Genomic DNA, 22,590 nt, shown 5'->3' on the forward strand with positions numbered 1-22,590 from the left:
GTCTTTGAACTATTTTCAATTAAGGGATTATATAGCGATTAAATGATTTGCACATCATGCATTCTGCTTTTATTTGCATTTTACACAGTGTCCCAACTTTTTTGGAAACAGGGTTGTAAATCCAATGATCAATTTAATTTGTTTAATGAGTTGATTGAATAACTAAGGGGCAATCAGCTTTTCACACAGGGCCAGTTGGTGTTGTATAACTTCTCCTTCAAAAAAGTATAATTAAAACACTGAATTTTGTGTTTACTCATTTTCTCTTTGTCATATATTACATTTTGTATGAAGATCTGAAACCATTAAATGGGGCAAATATACAATAACAGAGGAAATCAGGAAGAAGCAAATACTTATTCACAGCACTGTGAAGAAAAGATACAGGTTGTCTCAAAGGCCAGTGTGCCATTTATGCAGTTACCCAGAGGTTTCTCTCTGTCCACGGCTTGTATGTCCATGAGCCCAGGCAGGTTGCCTCGTACGGTGATGGTGTTGGCGCCGGTGGTTTTATCAGCCCGCTGGATGCTGCGGCTCTGCCAGTCGGTCCAGTAGATATGTGGTCCTAGTAAGGTCAAACCATATGGGTGCTGGACCGGGGAAACAAGGGTGTGACGGTTCAACCCGTTCAGGTCAGCCGCCTCAATGCGCTACGGGAATAAAAAACTGTTAGACTCCATAGGCCAGTTTTCCAAGGTTAGTCAAAATAGAACACTTTTTCTTTTTGTGTGCCATACTTCAAATGACCAGGCTGTTTTATAGTTGGGCTGAAACCAAAAAAACTGCACACTATGTTGTTTTCAGGATTGCTTATACCCTTGTTTTAGCCTTTTATGATGGAATGACCTACCTCAGTGTGTGCATCAGCCCAAAGTAGCTGTGAGCCAGCAATGTCGACAGCCAGCCCATTAGGCCAGCCTAGGTTGTTACTTATCAAAACCAAACGATCTGAGCCATCCATTGCTGATCGCTCAAGTTTAGCATGCTCTCCCCAGTCTGTCCAGTACATATACCTAAAGGCAAGAAAGGGTGAGATGGAGAACAACAGAGAAGGAAAAGTATGGCACATTGATGTCAAAGTTAGCAACTTTTCTGTTTAATACTGTGGTATTTTTCAGGAACGGTAAACCTTCTTTTGTCAAAAAATACTTAACTCAAACACAGAGTAATGGAGGACAGAAATACTAACTATGCAGAATAATAATTGCTATAAAAACATGTTCTGAAAAACAGGATTGTCTAGATAGAACACTGTTGTTTAAAAAAAAAAAGGTTTTATCCCCTTACCCCATCTCATGGTAAAGGGCAATGGCCCGGGGGCTGTCCAAGTTCTGCCAGATCAAAACCTTTCTCATTGAGCCGTCCAAGTTGGCCACCTCAATCCGATTAGTTCCAGTATCAGTCCAGTAGATTTTACGACCCACTGCATCCACTGCCAGACCATCAGTGGTCATCAGACCTGGAGGACGAGAGAAAGAGAGAGGAAGGAGTAAAAATGAGGTAAAAAGGTAAAGAAAAAAATGCAAGTGAGAGTGATTAGAGAAAATATTTTGCTGCTCCACTCGAGTTAAGCATTTGTTTTACAACATAGAAATTGAATCCCTTTCCAAAAGACATGGGTATATTTAGCTGAGTACTATCTGTAAAATGCCTCTGATATTTTGCATGATAAAATAAAGTATTGTTTCCCACACCTGTAGTGAGGATCTCTTCATGGGCCGTCCCATTGATGTTAGCTCTGCTCACCTTCTTCAGAGTGCTATCTGACCAATACACTTTACCTGAAGGGGGCGGCAGACACACATCAGGTTTATATTGAGTAATTGTTGTCACTGCACTCACTGTTAGTGAGTACAAATGGATTATTGTGCATGCGATCATAATGAATGGTCTTGTTTTCCATTATCCTTTTTCTTATCAAAGAACAGAAATGAAGCCCTTAAAGTCAACATTTTCTGAAATATGCAATACATTTTGAGTGAGAAACTTCCTAATTTCCTTGTGCCTTAGCCTGCCACATTGAGATATAAGAAAAACTGAAAACACACAAGTTCACATGCATACACATACTCAACTTACCCTCTTTGGGGTCCACCCCAATGGCAATAGTGTTTTTCATGGATTCATTGACAGCCAGCACCACATCAGCAAAGTAGGGTATGTCCAGAGAGACCATCCTGATATCGGTCCGGCGTGCAAAGATTAGGAAACTGCTCATACCTAGAACCAAGATATAACAGAGTCAGTCAGTACGGAGAGTTGGAGAGAGTTAGGGAGTAATGATTTTATGAGCTGTTTGTATGTTATATTTGTTAAGAATCAAAATGGCCTGTAAATATTGTATTAATGGACATATACAAAACCTTGGACTACTGATGTTTTTGCCAGACTGCATAAGCAGAGCCGTCCAAGAAGAGCGAATGTCTCTTAGTGAGTGACTGATTGAGTGACAGAGTGAATGGCTACCCATTATTAAATAGCGCAGTGGTTTGAGACACGGACTATGGCAGGCCAAGTGAATCAAAATCATTAGCGCAAAACGCCGAAATGAACAAGACCACATTTTGGCAAATGACATGTCAGGTGACGTTATCGAAGCACACACGTTTGAATGGGTCATCAACATATTTGTAAAAATATGCCCATTTCAATTAATCTTCTCCATATTTTTCCCACAAATCAACTTGTACATTTGAATCACAGACAACAGTGAATTCAATTGTGAGCTACTGACTGATCGTATATAGCAGATTGTTATTGAATTACATTGTAAAATACATCAATATGATTGTTCTACAAAACTAAAAAAGAATGAAATGATCTGGTTTCCCATAACTTTTTAATCCATTATCACTGGTTCTATTGGGTTGAAATGATTATTCCATTTGGAAACATACTGAAAGACAAAAATATTTGTTTTGCAATAAATCAATGCTTTTCTTGATTCCTGTTGACTACGCATTCCTACTCCTTATACTTTCTACATGTGCCTTTTGAAAAATATTGGTAATTGGTAAAAACCTAGATCTGTCACTGACAGGTGAAGAAATGTGGGTTATGAGGTTGACAGTGTGATTATGGATAGGCCTACGTTTTTAGAGGTGTCCTCCAGAAAAAACTACTTTTGTTTATATTGCTTAGTAAGCTTTGTCAACACACAAGCATTTATACTTTTTCATTTCACTTCACTATTGCAGGTGGAGAATAGTTACCCAGGGAGGCATTGATGTCTACAGTAAGCTATAGGGGTGTAAAGATTTCAATTATAGCTTGAAAATTTCAAACAGCAAAATTTTAATGGCGTTCACGATTCTCTAATTGACGGCATGTGATTGATTGTGGCCAACTGTTACCACCTCCACCATATCCATGCAACTGACTGTGTACGGTTCAAGTAAAGGAGTTGGCTTTAAATGAATAGCACTTAAAAAACCTATTATTTATTTAACTTCCGGAGCATCAATTAGACTCTACATTAGAGATTTGGCAGCAACAATAAGACCTCCGGTATTCGTATTTTGCCTTCAAAATAAAGGTCTGCTCTGAAACGTTATATACATTTGGCAGCAACAGTAAGACATCTGATTTTCATATGTTGCCTTCAAATTAAATGTCTGTGGTGTATCTATAGTGTAAGTTGTAGGCAACATTTTCAAAGGAAAAACTGTTGGGGAAAATAGAAATGAAATAAAATTACTATTTCAATAATACTTTACATAAGTTAAAGAAGGTGGAAAACTCTATACTGTACATGGAATCCATATTGCCCCATTAGTTAGTAGCTAGTGGCTTTTATTAGGCTATTAGTCTGGAAGGCAATTCATGAACAGTTTTACATAATGCTTAATTCAGAGTGAGCATCACAAAGAAATTGATATAAGTGGAAAGAAAACACTCACTCAATCTACCATCCCAGCTACATTTAGAACCAAACTACCAATAAACACTTCTTGTGCCAAAGAAATAATAATTCAATAGTGAGGTTTATGGCAATGGATCTGCAGCCTAGCCAAATGAATGCCAAGGTGTAAATAGTTATATTAAAATAGGCAACAAGTGCTGGACATAGTTGCCACCAATAAAAAAATAAAAATACTTTATAATTGTAAGTATTCTATTTTTGATAGTTGTCTCAAGTTTGAGTGTTTATTTAAATGTTCTATATTTTTGTTATTATTACATTGTATTCTTGATTCCTGCTTTCATGCCTGTTAGTCACATAACGCAATTCTCCTGCTTCCTGCTGTTGGCCAGCCTCTCTTTCTTTTCTTACTTTTACATTTTCTTTTAATCTTCTTTAAATCTTTTACCTTTGTTTCATTTTTGTTTTAATCATATTAAAAAAGGATCTCAGCATAGTTCTTATGTATTTTTGAGTGATTTTATGATGGAGGAACTAAGACAGCTGTTGGAGGAACGGATCAACCGCTTAGAAAATATAATCATCAGAGCGCTCCTCCGGTCGGACTGTTGATCCTGTCCGGTAGGTGAATAAAAAAATGCTAACATGGCACAACAGGCATACCTCAGGCTAGAGAGCTCCAAAGATTTCCCTGTACTAGATAGAATGCAAAACAACCCTATGCATAAACGAGGAAGAGTTACCCTGCCCGGAGGAAGCCCGGGGCCCCCGTCTGGAGCCAGGCCCAGAGGGAGGGCTCGCCGGCGAGCGCCTGGTGGCCGGGTTTGCCACGGAGCCCGGTCGGGCATAGCCCCAAAAAGCAACGTGGCACCCCCCTTTCCATCCTATGGGCCCACCACTCATGGGAGGAACTGCTGGGGTCGGGTGCGCTGCCATATGGGTGGCAGTGAAGGCCAGGGGCCTCGACAGACAAGACCCGGGCAGCAGGGGCTGGCTCTGGGGACATGGAACGTCACCTCTCTGTGGGGGAAGGAGCCTGAACTTCTGAGGGAGGTGGAGCGCTATCAGTTAGATCTGGTGGGGCTTACATCCACTCACAGTCTCGGTTCTGGAACCATACTCCTGGATAGGGGATGGACTTTATTCTTCTCTGGAGTTCCCCAGGGTGTGAGGCGCCGGGTGGGGGTTGGGATACTCCCCGGCTGAATGCGGCTATGTTGGAGTTTACCCCAGTGGATGAGAGGGTCGCCTCCCTACGCCTACGGGTTGTGGCGGGGGGGGAATCTCTGACTGTTGTTTGTGCATATGCCCCAAACAGCAGTTCGGAGTATTTGGCCTTCTTGAAGACCCTGAATGGAGTCCTGTATGGGGCTCCAGTAGGGGACTCCATAATTCTGCTGGGGGACTTCAACGCACACCTGGGCAATGATGGAGAAACCTGGAGAGGCGTGATATGGAGGAACGGCCTCCCTGATCTGAACTCGAGTGGTCGTTTGTTGTTAAAGTTCTGTGCTAGTCATGGATTATCTATAACGAACACCATGTTCCAACATATGGATGCTCATAAGTGTACGTGGTACCAGAGCACCCTAGGCCGAAGGTCGACGATTGATTTTGTGATCGTGTCATCGGACCTGAGACTGCATGTTTTGGACACTCGGGTAAAGAGAGGGGCGGAGATGTCAACCGATCACCATCTGGTGGTGAGTTGGGTCAGGGGGTGGTGGAAGACTCTGGACAGACTGGGAAAACCCAAACGGGTAGTGCGGATCAACTGGGAACGTCTGGAGGAGGCCCCCGTCCGAAAGATCTTCAACTCACACCTCCGGCAGAGCTTTTCTGGCATCCCTGTGGAGGTTGGGGGCATTGAACCCGAGTGGTCGATGTTCAAAGCCTCCATTTCCGAAAGCTGCGGTGGGGAGCTGTGGTCTAATGGAATGAGACAATAACACAGCTTGAAATACACAGCTTGAAATACATGAGAGTGAACAATTCATTTACTTTGTAGCAGCTACTCTAGGGGTTGAGCTACCAAATGCTAACAGAAAGACACAGATTGGTATACAAGGGATTACTTCAAATCTAGACCACTCTGACATGGACCTGGCTGACACTCTCTCCTGGACATGTGCAAATGCCACTGGATTAACCACAGAGGCTTTCAAACCAGCCTTCCCTAATAACACATCTTACTGGCACAACACCGGGGCTAGACCGAAGGCATCAACTCCAGGGGGGACTTGGTCTGACGTTGTGCGCTGCAGAGGCAAATCCAACAAGAAATCAAATAAGAGAGCACCAACCCTGCAAAACAAGTACTAACCACTGACTCGGAATGAAATGTGTGTAAAGGAACCTAGGGAAGCTAACCACAACACTGGCATTAGGGCAAAACAAAATCCAAGAAATAGCCCTAAAACTACTGATAGAAAAGTTTCTTCTTTCCCCCGTCCTAACTCCACATCTGATAAGCCAGATACTACCTTAACTGGGTACGACATAACCAAGCATATCAGAATGCCAAAGACTGAAAACCTAATCATTGGCTGACACATCAGTCAGAGAGCTAACAGAAATGTCGCCAGTTATTCTCTCTACATATCCAAGCAACACGCAGATTATTATCCACACTGGGTCTTTTGACATTCTACAAAGGAAAATTGGCTCTGAGATCCAGATAAAAAAAAATTCTATGCTACTGGAGAAAATAAACAACTTTCAACAACATGTTTTCATCTCAATTCCCATTCCAACCTTGGGGAAAGGAATTGAATCTTTTAGCAGACTCCTTGGGGTGAATACGTGGCTGACATTGGCATGCCTCAACCACGGGATAAGGTTTATTGACAATTTAAATATTTTTTGGAACTGAGAAGGCCGCTTTAGACCTGATGGGGTTCATCCAAACATCATGGGATGCCGGCTGCTTGGTGCCAACATACGTCACGCTCTTGGAATGCCATTCCCAAACAAGATAAGCATCAAGGACATAGGCAGAGTATTCACCCCCCCCCTCCTCCTGACCCTCTAACTAAAATCACCCAATGCTTCCAGAAGTTGTCCTTGTCCCAAATGGGGGTACAACAACTCCCACCTGCCCCTTCACCACACTCACCTTCTCCACTTCAATAACACCAACCCTCTCCCCCTCCACCACACTCACCAATCAGGGAGCTAGATCTAACCAAAGAGAGCAGAGCTCATCTTTCCTTATGTCCCACTCTGTGTAAAAGGATTGCTTAGACAACTGCCACATCGTCAACAACCTTGTCCTTTATTTCCACAGACCACAGAATATACTCTGTGCTTCGGGTCCCTGCTATTGTGAAAATAGCAATACAGACTGTTTTGAGTACAAGCTAGGACCCAGTATCTCTATTCCTGTGTTGATTAGAAATAGAAGGAATCGTGAAAATGCAACCCATAAACTAAACTGTCTAATCTGTTAACTGTAACACGTCAATCTACTAGCCCAGGAACCCCTATTATATCTATTAAGCTGGCTTTACTTAATATCAGATCTCTTGCCAGCAAATCTTTATTGGTAAATGACATTACAATACCTTACCTAGATTTTATGTTTCTCACTGAAACGTGGCTAACAGAAAATTGTAGCGCTGCAATTCTTAACGAGACAGCACAAGAAAAATTGGGCTATATGAATACAGGTCGAAATGTTAGGAAAGTAGGAGGGGCTGCCCTATTCTAAGATACATTCCAGTGCAAAAAAAATAGACTAGGTGATTTTATTTCTTTTGAAATCCTCTGTTTTACATTGAAGGGTACCACAGAAATTTTGTTTTTAACCATTTACAGACTTTCACGATATTCTGTTGATTATAACTTTATTATTACAGGGGATTTTAACATCCACATAGATAACAGTCCTGAATAATTTTAATGCCAAGGTATTGAATGTCATGGATCGTGTTGCACCGGTAAAGGTAAAGAAAACTATGAGCAAACAGAAAACATCATGTAGAACCATCAGGATGGTAAGCGCCCTGAAAAGAGAATGTAGGAAAGCAGAACGTAAGTGGAGGAAAACTAAACTTCAAATTCACTATGACATCTATAAACAAAGCCTTGGTAGCTTCAACAATGAGTTGCGCAGGACCAGACAGCAACATTTATTGGGAATGATCAACAAGAATATCAACAATACCTGCACTCTATTTGTCATGGTCGACAAGCTTTCAAACCCCAAGCAGATAGCATCAGAACTCCTGTCCACAGGGAAATGTAATGAATTTGCGTGTTACTTTGGTGAAGAAATTCTAAGTATTAGACGGAACATCAGAACTACACAGTCTAACAAGTCACCACGACAACCAAGACATAACTTGGTTATTATGTTGCATTTTAATACAATTGATCAAAAATCCCTAGACGAAACAGTTCGACATCTTAAAGCTTCCACTTGCTGTGTCGACACACTGCCATCAGACTTTTATAAAACAATTTTCAACTCTATAACAATAAACCTACAGCAAATAGTTAATAGCTCTCGGCAATCAGGCATTTTCCCAATGTCTCTAAAAACAGCTGCCATAAAGCCTCTTAAAAAAAAGAACACTGGATGCATCCATAATGAACAACTATAGACCTGTATCAAATCTCCCTTTTATAGCCAAGATCATTGAAAAGGTTGTCTTCAATCAACTCAGCAATTTTGTGACCTCAAGCGGTCTCTTAGACAAATTTCAGTCAGGTACCTGACCTCACCACAGTACTGAAACGGCCCTGATTAAGGTGTTAAATGATATACCGCTGAATACCGATTCTGATAAAATTACAGTTCTGGTTCTATTAGATCTCAGTGCAGCATTTGACACTGTAGATCAGTGGTTCCCAACTACGGTCCTCAAGTACCCCCAACAGTACACATTTTCATTGTAGCCCAAGCCAAGCACAGCTGATTCAACTTGTCAACTAATTATCAGGCTCTCATTGAGTTGAATTGGGTGTGCTTGTCCAGGGCTACAACAAAAATGTGTGCTGTTGGGGGTACTCGAGGACCGGAGTTGGGAACCACTGCTGTAGATGACAGAACATTTATAGACAGGCTGGAAAATTGGGTGGGACTCTCCGGGACAGTCCTTGATTGGTTCAGATCTTATCTAGATCTCTAGAGTTACTTTGTCGCCAATGTTAGTCATGAATCTGATAGGGTGGCTATGACATGCAGAGTTCCACAGGGATCAGTTCTCGGACCGCTTTTGTTCAATCCCTATCAAAGGCTTGGTGTCCCAAAAAGACCAAGAGAAGCTCATCCATGCTTTTATCTCTAGTAGGGTTGACTACTGTAATGGCATCTTAACTGGATTCCTGAAAAAGACTGCAAAACAGCTGCAGTTCATTCAGAATGCTGCTGCTAGAATGTTAACCAGAACCAAGAAAACAGAGCACATCTCTCCGATTCTGAAATCTTTGCAGTGGCTTCCAGTCAGTTACAGAATAGATTTAAAAGTGGTGCTTTTAGTTTATAAACCTCTGAATGGTTTAGAACCTTAATACATTTCTGATATGTTTGAAGAATATAAACCGAGCAGGGCTCTTAGATCCATGAACACAGGTGCTATATAAATAAAATGGCTTGCTTGCTTGCTATTAAGATAGAAGTTGTTTTAATAAAAAGCAATTGTTTTTTTATTTACAAAACAGGGCTAATAGTCATAACAGCAGTGTAGTCAACACTAAAAAAAGGAGATAATCGAAAATCGAGTCGAATCTTGACCTCAAAACCGAAAGTCAAATCAAGGACTTGGAGAATCATTACACCCCTACTAGGCTATTAGTTTTACTTTGTGCCTCAGACTGTTCTGGAGAACTTTTTGAATGTCATTGGCAGGTACGGCGTCCTTCCTAGAGTGCGGTGTGACTTTGATTGGAAGAACAATGATGTCTGCATCTTTATGGAAGTATTTTGTGGAGAGAGGCATACGTACCTACAATCAGGGGATTGAGAGGTTGTGGGGAAATGTTTGGCATGGCCTCACTAATGTCTACCACGCAATCTTCTCCTTCATGGAATCAGAGTACATAATAGATATTGACTATGAGATGAACCTTTGAGCCCTGCATTATGTCTATATTCCCAGAACAAACAGGGACTTGAGGATATTTTGCAATCAGTGGAACCATCATTGTCTACAGAGGGCAGACATTCACCACTACAGCTGTTTGTTCAGGGAAGCCTAACTCTGTAGGGTAGGTCGCTGACAGCAATCAATAATTTGTTTGGAGAGGCAATGGAGGCAGAGTGTTGGTTCTGATGCTGGGGCAATGGAGGCACGGAGAGCTGGTTCTGATGCAGGGGCAACGGAGGCACAGAGAGCTGGTTCTGATGCAGGGGCAACAGAGGCACGGAAAGAGCTGGTTCTGATGCAGGGGCAACAGAGGCACGGAAAGAGCTGGTTCTGATGCAGGGGCAATAGAGGCACAGAGAGCTGGTTCTGATGCAGGGGCAACAGAGGCACAGAGAGCTGGTTCTGATGCAGGGGCAACAGAGGCACAGAGAGCTGGTTCTGATGCAGGGGCAACAGAGGCACAGAGAGCTGGTTCTGATGCAGGGGCAACAGAGGCACAGAGAGCTGGTTCTGATGCAGGGGCAACAGAGGCACGGAGTGCATGTACCGGGATGTCAGTTCTCTTTGGACCCTGCTCACATGAAGCAACTTTCATAGCTTGTTGACCCAGTTCTTGGTTACAGAGATACTAATGCACTAAGATACCTGAAGTCTGTTAATTCGCTTTCAAATTCTAATTAAAGCTAAGTTGCCAGCACATTTTAAACTTGATGCTGTGACAAATAAGTTGAATGTCTAATTTATTAATGTCAGAGTTGTTCATATTGCCAAAAATCTTGATTCCAACATTCTGAATAGCTCTGCTGTTTAGACAGAATGTAGGCAGAATTGTTCTTAATTACACAGATAACATTAGCAATAGCTAGAATACATAACACTACACACATTGTTTTTCAGCGAACTGTACATTATTTTATTTTTGGAAATCATATTGAGATCTTAAAGCTGAATATAATCGTGAAAAGCAAAATGTTGATGGCATGTTAATGTTGCGCTTGTGTTACACATGTAATAAAACCTTGATTACAAAAGTAGAATTACATGCATCCTTAAGTTTGGCAAGCAGCTGCTTGTATTGAGGCAGACAAGTGTTGATTGAGTAACATAACCAATAAATACAAGTAAGGCACTTCCAGTGGATGACATATATGCCATAGAAATATTTAAGCCACATAAACAGATAGATAGGAAACTGTTGATTTTTGCCATCACTGTGACACTGTTAATCAGTGTATTTTAACAGCACAAAATTGTCACTTGTTTCAGCAGTGTAAATCTAGCATTATTATGTTATCATTAGTCTGAATTATTTGGCTTGCTGATATTTCCACTGTTTCCACATAGTATAATCTTTTCAACCCAATAGAACCAGTGATTGATGATTAAAAAATAATGGGAAACCGAATCATTTCATTCTTTTTGAGTTTCATAGAACCAACATATTGATGTATTTTACAATGTAATACAATAATCTGCAATACACGATCAGTCAGTATCTCAAAATGGAATTCACTGTTGTCTGCGATTCAAATTATAAAGTTCATTTGTGGGAAAAAAATTGAGAAGATTAATTGAAATTAGTATATTTTTACAAATATGTAGATGGCCCATTCAAACGTGTGTGCTTTGATAACATCACTTCACATGTCATTTGCCAGAGTGTGTTTCTATAACTTCACATGACGTCGTCTGCCAAAACATGTTTCCATAATCTCACGTGACGTGTCACCTGCCAAAATGTGGTCTTGTTCATTATGGTGTCTTGGAATAAGGATTGTGACTCACTTGGCCTGCCATAGCAGACTGCAGTGTAGTCGACCTGGGTTCGATCTTTACCACAGACAAAACAAATTAGGTGTTAGGATTTGTTCAGACTAAATATTCACTGGCTACAAGCTTCAGTAGCTAAATTACAGAAAGTCTAAATTCAAACTCTTTATGGTTATATTATATCGGGCGAACTGCACCTACAATGAACATATCGCTTTTAAATTTGATTCACATAGCGCAGTGGCTCTTTGCAGATGATGTTGTCGTGTTGGCCCCTTCTAACCAGGACCTTCAGCATGCACTGGGACGGTTTGCAGCCGAGTGTGAAGCGGTGGGGATGAAAATCAGTACCACCAAATCCGAGGCCATGGTCCTAAGTCGGAAAAGGGTGGCTTGCCCACTTCAGGTTGGTTGAGAGTGCCTGCCTCAAGTGGAGGAGTTTAAGTATCTAGGGGTCTTGTTCACGAGTGAGGGAAGGATGGAACGGGAGATTGACAGACGGATCGGTGCAGCTTCTGCAGTAATGCAGTCGATGTATCGGTCTGTCGTGGTGAAGAAAGAGCTGAGCCGCAAGGCGAAGCTCTCGATTTACCAGTCAATCTACGTTCCTACTCTCACCTATGGTCATGAGCTTTGGGTCATGACCGAAAGGACAAGATCCCGGATACAGGCGGCCGAAATGAGCTTTCTCCGCAGGGTGGCCGGGCGATCCCTTAGAGATAGGGTGAGAAGCTCGGTCACCCGTGAGGAGCTCAGAGTAGAGCCGCTGCTCCTCCACATCGAGAGGGGTCAGCTGAGGTGGCTTGGGCATCTTTTCCGGATGCCTCCGGAACGCCTTCCTGGGAAGGTGTTCCGGTCCCGTCCCACGGGGAGGAGACCCCGGGGAAGACCTAGGACACGCTGGAGGGACTATGTCTCCCGGCTTGCCTGGGAACGCCTCGGTGTCCCCCCGGAAGAGCTAGAGGAAGTGTCTGGGGAGAGGGAAGTCTGGGCATCCCTGCTTAGACTGCTGCCCCCGCGACCCGGCCCCGGATAAGCGGAAGATGATGGATGGATAGAGCAGTGGTTAGCTATTCAACTATTGTATGAATGACCATCTACAATAATCTTTGCACATGAGTACACTTTAGTTCCGTTAATAAAGGTTCTGTTGTCCATGTTATTTCAGCAAAAATGTAATGGCTGAGTTAAAAGTTGCATTTGGAAACTGTAAGGAACTGATCAGAGTACCAGCAAGCCTTATGGTCTTATGGGAACATCCCCGACCTTGATGTACTTTATTAACATTTTGACCCCAGTTCAATTCCCCTCTCAGACATTCCAATTTTTAACTCGATACTTTTACAGCAGTCACACAACAATATATCCACCCTGTTATACCATGAATCTCATAATATATTTAAGAAATTAATTGTATTACATGACCTTTTATATACATGAACGTGCATTACACAAAAAAAAACATAACACGAGACAAGCCATGAACCCACCACGATTAAATTATTAGGAAAAACCACTACACCATTGGGAGATGATAGTGGTGGTACAGTGGTGGTTGCAATATATAAACAGGGAAACATTGATGTTTTGTCAACTATAAGTTATAGTAAATAAACATCTTCATACACCATAAAATTATGACCACCTGCCAAATATTGTGTAGGTCCTGCTTTTGCCACCAAAACAGCCCTGACCCATCGAGGCATGGACTCCAATATACCTCTGAAGGTGTGCTATGGTATCTGGCACCAAGACATTAGCAGCAGATCCTTTAAGTCCTGTAAATTACCAGGTGAGGCCTCCATGGATCGGACCTGTTTGTCCAGCACATCCCAGAGATGCTCAAATGGATTGAGAATGGGGGAATTTGGAGGCCAAGTCAACACCTTGAACTCGTTGTTGTGTTCCTCAAACCATTACTGAGCCATTTTTGCTTTATTGCAGGGCACATGAACCTGCTGAAAAAATCAGGAAATACTATTGCCATGAATGGATGCACATGGTCTGCAACAATGCTTAGGTCAGTGGTTACTGGCATGAATGGCAGGACCCAAGGTTTCCCAGCAGTACATTGCCCAAAGCATCACACTGCCTCCAATGGCTTGCCTCCTCCTCATAGTGCATCCTGGTGCCATGTGTTCTCCAGGTAAGCTACGCACACGCAATCAGCCATCCACGTGATGTAAAAGGAAAAGTGATTCATCAGACCAGGCCACCTTCTTCCATTGCTCCGTGGTCCAGTGCTGATGCTCAGGTGCCCAATGTAGGCGCTTTCGGCAGTAGACAGGGGTCAGCATGGGCACCCTGACTGGTCTGCAGCTACGCAGCCCCATATGCAACAAACTGCAATGCACTGTGTGCTGACACCTTTCTATCAGTACCAGCATTAACTTTTTCAGCAATTTGAGCTACAGTAGCTCTTCTGTTGGATTGGACCACACGTGCCAGCATTTGCTCCCCACGTGCACCATTACCCTGTCGCCAGTTCAACGCTTTTCCCTCCTTGGACCACTTTTGATAGGTACTGAACAGGAATACCCCATAAGATCTGCAGTTTTGGAGATGCTCTGACCCCAGTCGTCTAGCCATCACAATTTGGCCCTTGGCCTCCGCTCGCTCTTATAAGACATTCGTTTTTGGGTGACTAAGCAAAACGGGGACTCAACATTTATGCAATGGGACAACATATATTTATATGCATACATTTTAAATTTCGAATTAGGAAATATGGTTGGAAAGGACAACATTCGATTTGGCCTATTAGCCAAAATATATTTTTTCTTTTGTCACCAGACAATAAATTAAAGAAATAAGCTACAAACCAAACTGTGCAAACATATAGCCGCCCATCTACACAGTCAACTCCAGCCACACACTCATCACAATAGAAAATCACCATATAGAACAGCTATTATTCGAACCAGATCGTAATTATTGCCAGACCGTGTAAGTGAAGCCAGCCAAGAAGAGCGAATGTCTCTTATTGAGTGAGTGAGTGACTGGAGTGAGTGAGTGACTGGAGTGAGTGAGTGACTGGAGTGAGTGAGTGACTGGAGTGAGTGACCTGTAGTCAATAGGTCCCGCGTTCGAATCTTGTTACAGTCAAAGCAAATTAAGCATTAGGATTTGTTCCGGATAGATAAAAACTTCACTGGCCACAACCTTCAGTAACTGCATTATAGAAAGCCTAAAATAAAACTGTTCAGGGTTATATTGCGACTATTTCTGGTGGATATTCGAAGTACGCATCCGTGTCTGCTTTTTATGTCAGGATAGACAAAAACTTTGCTGGCTACAACCTTCAGTAGCTACGTTATAGTAAGCCTAAAATAAAACTTTATGTTGCGACTATTTCTGATTGATTTTTCGAAGTACGTACATGTACTTCCTTATTCAAATCTGAATAAGGGATTTTAAGCCATATATACAAACGTCTCAATACCACATGAATTATGGCCGTTTCCATCCTATGGAATTAAAATGCCCAGCGCTATGTCTCAAATTGGTCAAACTACACAATACATTGTTCTGATCAGGCCTCTCACTTGTTCCAATTTATTAAAAGTGAGTTAGAGCGATTATTCTTAAAATATCCCAGTTCCGTGATGGCTCTATAACTAACAAAAGTAATAGCCACAACCAAATAAAGTAACATGTGCCGGTCGGGGAAACGATAGGCTAGCTGTGCAAGCACTTGGAACCGCAAATTCTAACCAGTCAGAATCCTTGAAGATCTGGAATAGAGTGTACTGCAAAATAATACTGTACTGTACATAAATTGTACAAAATGCACCTTTAAGGTAATAGATGTTTGAGTATTGTTGTAGCATGGGGTGCTGCGTTTATATTATTACGGCAATGTTGCTGCAATACCGTGTGTACAGGTCTTTCCGTCTAGCCGAAGGTTGATGCCAGTGGGACAGCCACAGCTGAAGCCTTTAGGAGGAGGGGCCAAAAGACATAGATGACTGCAGCCCCCATTACCCACAGCACAGGGGGTCCGCACTAGAGAGACGGACAATGAAGGAACGAGCAACACAGAAAGACAGAAAAGTGAGAGGAAGACAGAAAAGTGAGAAAGAAAAAAATCTGAAACATAACAATGGAACATTGCATCATATGCCTTCTCTATTACCTTTTAAAAATAGTTAGACAAAAGGGAGACAGACAGTCAACACATTCCAGGTTTCTAAGGAATAAGGATGAGGCCTATGCACTTTGATCAGCGTAGTTTCAGCCTGGTATAAGCCCCAGGTGCCCCCCCATTAACTGGTGATCTAGGATCAGTTTACATGGCCCCTAATCCCCTAAGTGAAAGGGAGGGACACTGGATCTACATTAGGGGTGAAGATCTAATATCTTGTCACAAAACATTTAAAGGGCAAACAGGTCACACACACAAGCACGCACACATGCTTGCACACCCACCTGCCGTGCGGTGGCGGTAGAACATGTGAATGTCCATTAGGTTTTCCAGGTTCTCTGCAAGCGTCTGCCTTCCCAGACCAGTCATTTTGTCGGCACTCTGGATGCTCTTGGACTGCCAGTCTGTCCAATAGAGCTTGTCCTCATGCAGTGTCAGTCCAAAGGGATGGGGCAAATGGCTACCTATCAAGACCTAGACAAGAACCCCGTTTTTGAAAGGGACAGGAAAAAGTAAGTAACCCTATTTGACTGTAGAACCATCTTACCAACCAATATAAGTAAAAAATGATGAGTAAATGAGAATAGTAAGAGAGAAATAAATTAATTGAACTATTCTTTCAAGACCACCTCACCTGTCTGTCTGATCCGTCAAAGTTGCTGAACTCAATGGTCTTCATCCCGGCATCAGCCCAGTAGAGGCGTTGGGTCTGGTAGTCGATGGCCAGCCCATTAGGCCATGTGAGGTTGGATGAGATTATGACAATACGGCTGGACGCATCCATCCCAGCTCGCTCTATTTTGGGACTGGCACCCCAGTCTGTCCAGTACATGTATCTATTGTGCACAGGGGAAATGTACATGGATACAGCATACAAGTAAAATTAGCATACTTTTTCAGATTAGGTGTCTGCGATAAACAACAAAACATAACGATAACTTTAAGAAAGGAACTATTATGTATGAAAGTAGTACTTTACAAATGAATATATTATCTACAGCTACAGAATCCACTTGAAAACCAACAGACCCATATCTCAGTAAAACCATCTCTGGCTAAATCCATTGTTTGCTTGAAGTCATACTTCTGTTTTTGTAATTTCCCAAGGGATACAGCTGCATCCCCAACTCTCGCTAAATCTAGTCTGTCACTAAAACGATTATAAATACATTACATTATTATATTATGTTATAAAATTAGACATACTAAACTAAAAATAAATTAAGGGAACACTTAAATCACACATCGGATCTCAATGAGCAAAATATATTAAAGACAAAAATCTTTACTGTACATTGTGTAATTCATTGAGAACAAAATGACGTAACAACAGTCATTTGAAACCAAAATCACCAACCGATTGAGGGCTGGATTCAAACACACACTGAAAATCAAAGTACACAATTGAAATCACAGGCTGTTCCGACTTGTGTGAATTTCATCATGGCAAATAATGTGTGCCTGTATGCAGTCCAGACACCGTCTGGGCATGCTCCAGATGAGATGGCAGATGGTGTCCTGCGGGATGTCCTCCCAGACCTGGATCAGGGCATCTGAGGTCCGGGCATTGTCCTGCACCAGGAAGCACCCTGGGGCCCACTGCACCAGAGTAATGCTTGACGATGGGTCTGAGGATTTCATCCTGGTACCTAACAGCAGTCAGGGTACCATTAGCTAGCATATGAAGGGTCTGTGGATATGCCTCCCCAGACCAACACTGACCCACTGCCAAATGATGTTGCAAGAAGCATAACGTTCACCACACTGTCTCCAGACTCTTTTACATCTGGCACATGGGTTCAGTGTGAACCTGCTCTCATCTGAGAAGAGAACGGGACACAAATGGAGGACATCCCAATTCTGATTTTCTCTGGCGAATGCCAATCGAGCTGCAAGGTGCTGGGCTCTGAGCTCAGGTCCCAACAGAGAAAGTCTGGCCCTCATGGCACCCTCATGGAATCTGTTTGACAGTTCAAATTGGCAGAATATGGTTTACTATAATCCTATTAATGGATTGTTATGTTGCTGTGTTTGATTCCATAAACTCCCAACCTTCACGCAACCACTGACATTACTGAATAGTAATTTAGATGTACAACATGCCACAGAAGACCCAAATGAAAATATAGAGTAAATAACATAACGTTTACATGAAGGACGTTTTGACTTACACGTTAAACCAATCTTTGTTTCATGAATATTTTCAGAGACAAATAACAATTGCTTTTTTCCCCTAACGTGTCTAATAAAATGATGGTTAAACAGAACATGTAATCTGTTAATTTACAATGTACTAAAGTCGACCAATTACGGTTAATTACTCAACATTAACCAAAGAAGAGAGCCGGGTGAGACAAAGCGCCTGATACGAGACTGTCACAAGCCTAATCACAGGGTTCCCACTCTAAGTCAACTGTCAAATTCCATGACATTTCCCTGAATTTCACTGACTAAATAGCAGAATTTCCATGACCTATAATGACCGGAAAAACAAGCAGACTTTTGCAGAGCATGGGTCAGGGCTGTTTTGGCAGCAAAAGGGAGACCTACACAATATTAGGCAGGTGGTCATAATGTTATGGCTGATCAATATAATGCACAATTATAATCTTCATTAAGATAATGCTCCTGTCGACTTAATGCGGGTAGCATGCTTCTTACTGTTTGTGTGGCTGCCAAGTGCTCCCTCTCCCATATATGATAGATCGATAGTAATTTTACAAACTTTACATTTAACTTTTCTCTCATCTACTTTTAACACCCAGTCTTTTAAGTATGACTTATAGCCAAAAGCTCTTGAAATGTACATTTTCCTGGCATGTTTGCCTTCGTCAGCAGGTACTGGAGACCGCATATCTTGACTGAAGAGATTGCCAGTTGACGAGACGGAAGGGATAAATGGACGCTGAAAACTTAAGTAGCCTAACGATAACAATACGCAATATGAGAAATGTGTGTAAAAACCTGATAAAGAAGAATACTGCATGGAAAATACATCTTGATGAATGGCAACTACAATTTAAATAGGATACAAAATTCCCTGATATTCAATGACTTGGACTAAATATTTAGAAAATACTATATTCCATGTCTGGAATATACTTTTTAAAATATTCCAAAATTCCATAACCAGTGGAAACCCTATGATCAGTTATTAACACTAGAACCGCCAGTGCAATTAAATTAATTACATGAAGAATTGTGTTGGTTTTTGGTGGACTGCATAAGCGAAGACGGCCAAGAAGAGCGAATGTCTCTTACTGAGTGAGTGAGTTAGTGAGTGACTACCCCTTGTTAGAGTAGTGGTTAGAGACGCAGACTCACATGCAGTGTTCAAGCCTCTTCGCAGACAAAGCAAATTAGGCATTAGGATTTGTTCAGGATAGAAAGACGACTGGCCACAACCTTCAGAATCTATGTTATATAGAAGCCTAAAATAAACTACAATTATAAATAAAACGGTTATATTGCGACTATTTATGGTGGATTTTCGAAGTACGCATCCAAGCATGCTTTTAGGGTTAGCCTAATATACAGTAGATCACAACCCCTTGCGCATTAAAAGAGGAGGGGTTTCCAAGAATCTCATCTTTTCACTTGACGGAAAAGTCAGTTATTGTCACCTATACTGATAGTTATTGTATCAATGTCATTCATGAACAAAAGAAAAATGAGCATTGTTGTGCCAAGAAATGCAATACATTGGGCAGTGTAAAGTTAATCTTCAATGTCTCACAAGCAATTGCTCAATTCTTATGACTATTCCAAGTAGTAAGTTAGTAAATACTAGTAAATACAGCCATACAGTTCATAGATGCAATTTGTGATGGAAATAAACGTAAGAAATGTTAGTTTAACACAATGCTTAATAGTGTCTAGCGAAATATTTAAACTTGGCATGATGTTAATGCGTGACAAAATGGTCTAATGTTGAGACGCTATTCCAACACTCGGCATATGTATAGCTTCCTGGCGTAGTGGTTAAAGACAGCTTCTCAAATGGGAGACCCAGGTTCGAACACGGGGAAGGCAATATTCATCCTTTCTAATCATGGGCTGGCCGAACTAGGCTAGCAATACTAAGTTTAGAGGTAAAACAGATTGCCCCACTACATGCGATCAACATTGATCAGCTATGTCATCAACATTACACTTCATTCTCATTGTTAAGTTAATTCGCATTCAACCACATGGAGCATGATCCTTTATCTGGGGGCATCGCCCATTAAGAGTGATTTGCGCTTGCCTGGGTACTGGCCAGCATTTTTGGTCTATTTTGAGATGTGTTTAAGAACATTGGTAAATGCAGTAGTCAGATTTGTTATTTTTTCTGTTAGTGTGGAGCAATTCGATTTCCCATCTTGGCTTACTAATCTCATAGAACCCCCTATTATTAGCATATCCAACAGCAATTTTGAAAAACATCTTGTATCGAGTAATTATTTGATCAAGTCATCACTGGTAATGATGATTATTACTGATATAACATTTTTAGCTAGCATGTCATTAATGAAAATGTTTTGAATAACAAGGGAAATATTCATATTCATATTTTTAGGTAGGTGGTCATAAAAATACAATCCCTTATTATCAACAACCGTCCCCAATTATTGACCACCTTAATATTTTGTTGATTTACGTTATAATTGCTTTTTATTATGCTTTTATGCTTTGTATTACAAATGACAGACCGTAGTCTTCTCTGAAGTAAGTGATGGCAACTTCTAAAGTAAAAACGATTTACGAAATTGGAGAGAATACACAGGTTACAAAGTAACAATGAATAATCTCTAAATTAGCACAGGAAAATCATCAATACATAAGGAGGGAAAAATATGCTGCCCATCTGTCCTATGTCAATAAAACATATGCCCTTTGTTCTATCACATGTCCTGGGCTTGACACAAGGGACATGTTGTCTTCCCTCCATCTGGGTAACCTTCTCAACCCTTGAGGGGGACTTAAAGCATCTGGACAACCTACAGATAGGCAGATGATTAACCATATAATCCACTGTTACCAATCAAGAATGCCTCCTAGGACAAAAACCAGATCCCCTCTCCCACACTCCTCTATTTATGTAAACAATGGGACTCAGTCCTTTACTCAGTAAGAATGCATCAGGTTTCAGAAATGTCCCTGACAATGTCTACGAGAAAGTTATAGCTAGCTTTCTTCCCTTCCCGTAAAGGAAAAAAAAGATTGATCACTTCGATATTACATGACGTCTGGTCTGCCGCGCAAGTCAAATTTAAAGAAATGTACTAATTTCTATAAAAAAATTAGGTGGCCTAGCTGAAAATATATATCGATTAGCAAAATGCACCGTTGATTTCCAGTTACATTTTGAACTTGAAATAATTGTATTTACTCCGATCACTACAAACAGCTGATAATCGGGGTGGCTGATAGTAGGGAGACGTTAGCTTTACAGAAGAGAGTTTGCTTCAGATTAGCGACATTCAAAGCATCAAACTCAACTGAACATGCTGATAACTGAACACAATTCTATACAATTTCTATGCAATTTGCCAGGAGTTGTAAGATGCTATGGAATGGTTAATGAAAAAAATGTATCACAAAAATATATTGACTGATATATAGATTTATTCAGTGGGACTAATTAATGTAGGCCTAGTGAAGTCTCTGGGTCTATAAAAATAGACAAACTTCTAAACTCACAAACTGAAAGTCGTTAGAGACTATATACCTGTTTGTTTTTACACCGTATTCCTACTTAATTAATCTGGCAAAATAACACTAGAGCAGGCGGTAGGTCAGGCGTAAATCTGTACCCAGGCGCGGTTCACCCTTCACTGAATGACATCAATGGATGAATGGACGACAAAAAAAATTTAATAAAAAAAGAGCCACAGTGATTTTTTATAATTTAAAAAATGAGGATGAAGAAGTGTAATGATGAAAAATATGGCAGGAGCATGTCACTTTAAAAAAAAAAAGACTATTTTAAAACAAGTATGAACAACAAAATGGTTGCACAAACCTTAATTATCTCAGGTCAACCCGTCCTGTTTCCCATAATGCTGAATTAAAACTATTGGCACTCATGATTCAGTGACCTCTACAACAGATCGCATCAAGTGCTTGAAAACATACCTAGGGAACAGTATGGGAGATGCGCAAAACCGCAACTTATTTGCTGACCATTAACTCCAAAAGAACAAAATCCTTGGATACACAGAAAACAATAAATGTATTCGCTGAGAGGCACATTGTCCACACATTGTCCTTCTATGAATAAAACAACTTGGAAAAGAACTGGCTATATAATTGCAATATTATTCTTTAGCCTTTCAGTGTTTGTGCATTGTTTAGTAGGTTAAATGCTGAGTGCTTAATATTTGAAAGCACATGATTTGCAATGTAGCGGTTTGAAATAATTTATATTTTGTTTATTTATGGCTGCATGATGATAAGGCTTTGTTTTACTTCATTCCAATCAAGTACATTATCTATTTCATTTTATACATGCAATAGTCAAAATGTTCCCTAAAAATGCAGAGCATAATATTCTTGGTAGCCGATAGACCGTGTGTACTGGAAACATTTTATATTTTGTTCTCGTATTTAACAAATCATAGGCCTAGACTTGGGATGTGCATTGAACCCTATTTTACTATCCGAATAGTGTGTTGTTATTTAAATAGTATTTGGTTAGCCGAAATACATGTTTTTAAAAACGACCGATAGGGTGCTGTTCTCAT

At 41.1% G+C, this 22,590-nt stretch overlaps 1 protein-coding gene across 7 annotated transcripts in view; it reads right to left on the reverse strand.

Moving 5' to 3' along the window:
* lrp4 (low density lipoprotein receptor-related protein 4) overlaps nt 1–22,590 on the reverse strand; it is a 268,114-nt gene that overhangs the window by 57,994 nt on the left and 187,530 nt on the right. For all 7 annotated transcript variants that reach the window (XM_013132296.4, XM_020044527.3, XM_020044528.3 and 4 more), the window contains exons 20-27: nt 16,500–16,701; nt 16,150–16,339; nt 15,595–15,726; nt 2,080–2,220; nt 1,695–1,781; nt 1,288–1,459; nt 851–1,013; nt 425–650 (exon numbers count right to left, since the gene is read on the reverse strand). In XM_013132296.4, coding sequence (XP_012987750.2) covers nt 425–650; nt 851–1,013; nt 1,288–1,459; nt 1,695–1,781; nt 2,080–2,220; nt 15,595–15,726; nt 16,150–16,339; nt 16,500–16,701 — 1,313 coding nt within the window. The remainder of the gene's footprint in view (nt 1–424; nt 651–850; nt 1,014–1,287; nt 1,460–1,694; nt 1,782–2,079; nt 2,221–15,594; nt 15,727–16,149; nt 16,340–16,499; nt 16,702–22,590) is intronic.

The sequence above is a fragment of the Esox lucius genome, chromosome 2 (genome assembly GCF_011004845.1).
Source record: "Esox lucius isolate fEsoLuc1 chromosome 2, fEsoLuc1.pri, whole genome shotgun sequence".
NCBI lineage: Eukaryota > Metazoa > Chordata > Actinopteri > Esociformes > Esocidae > Esox > Esox lucius.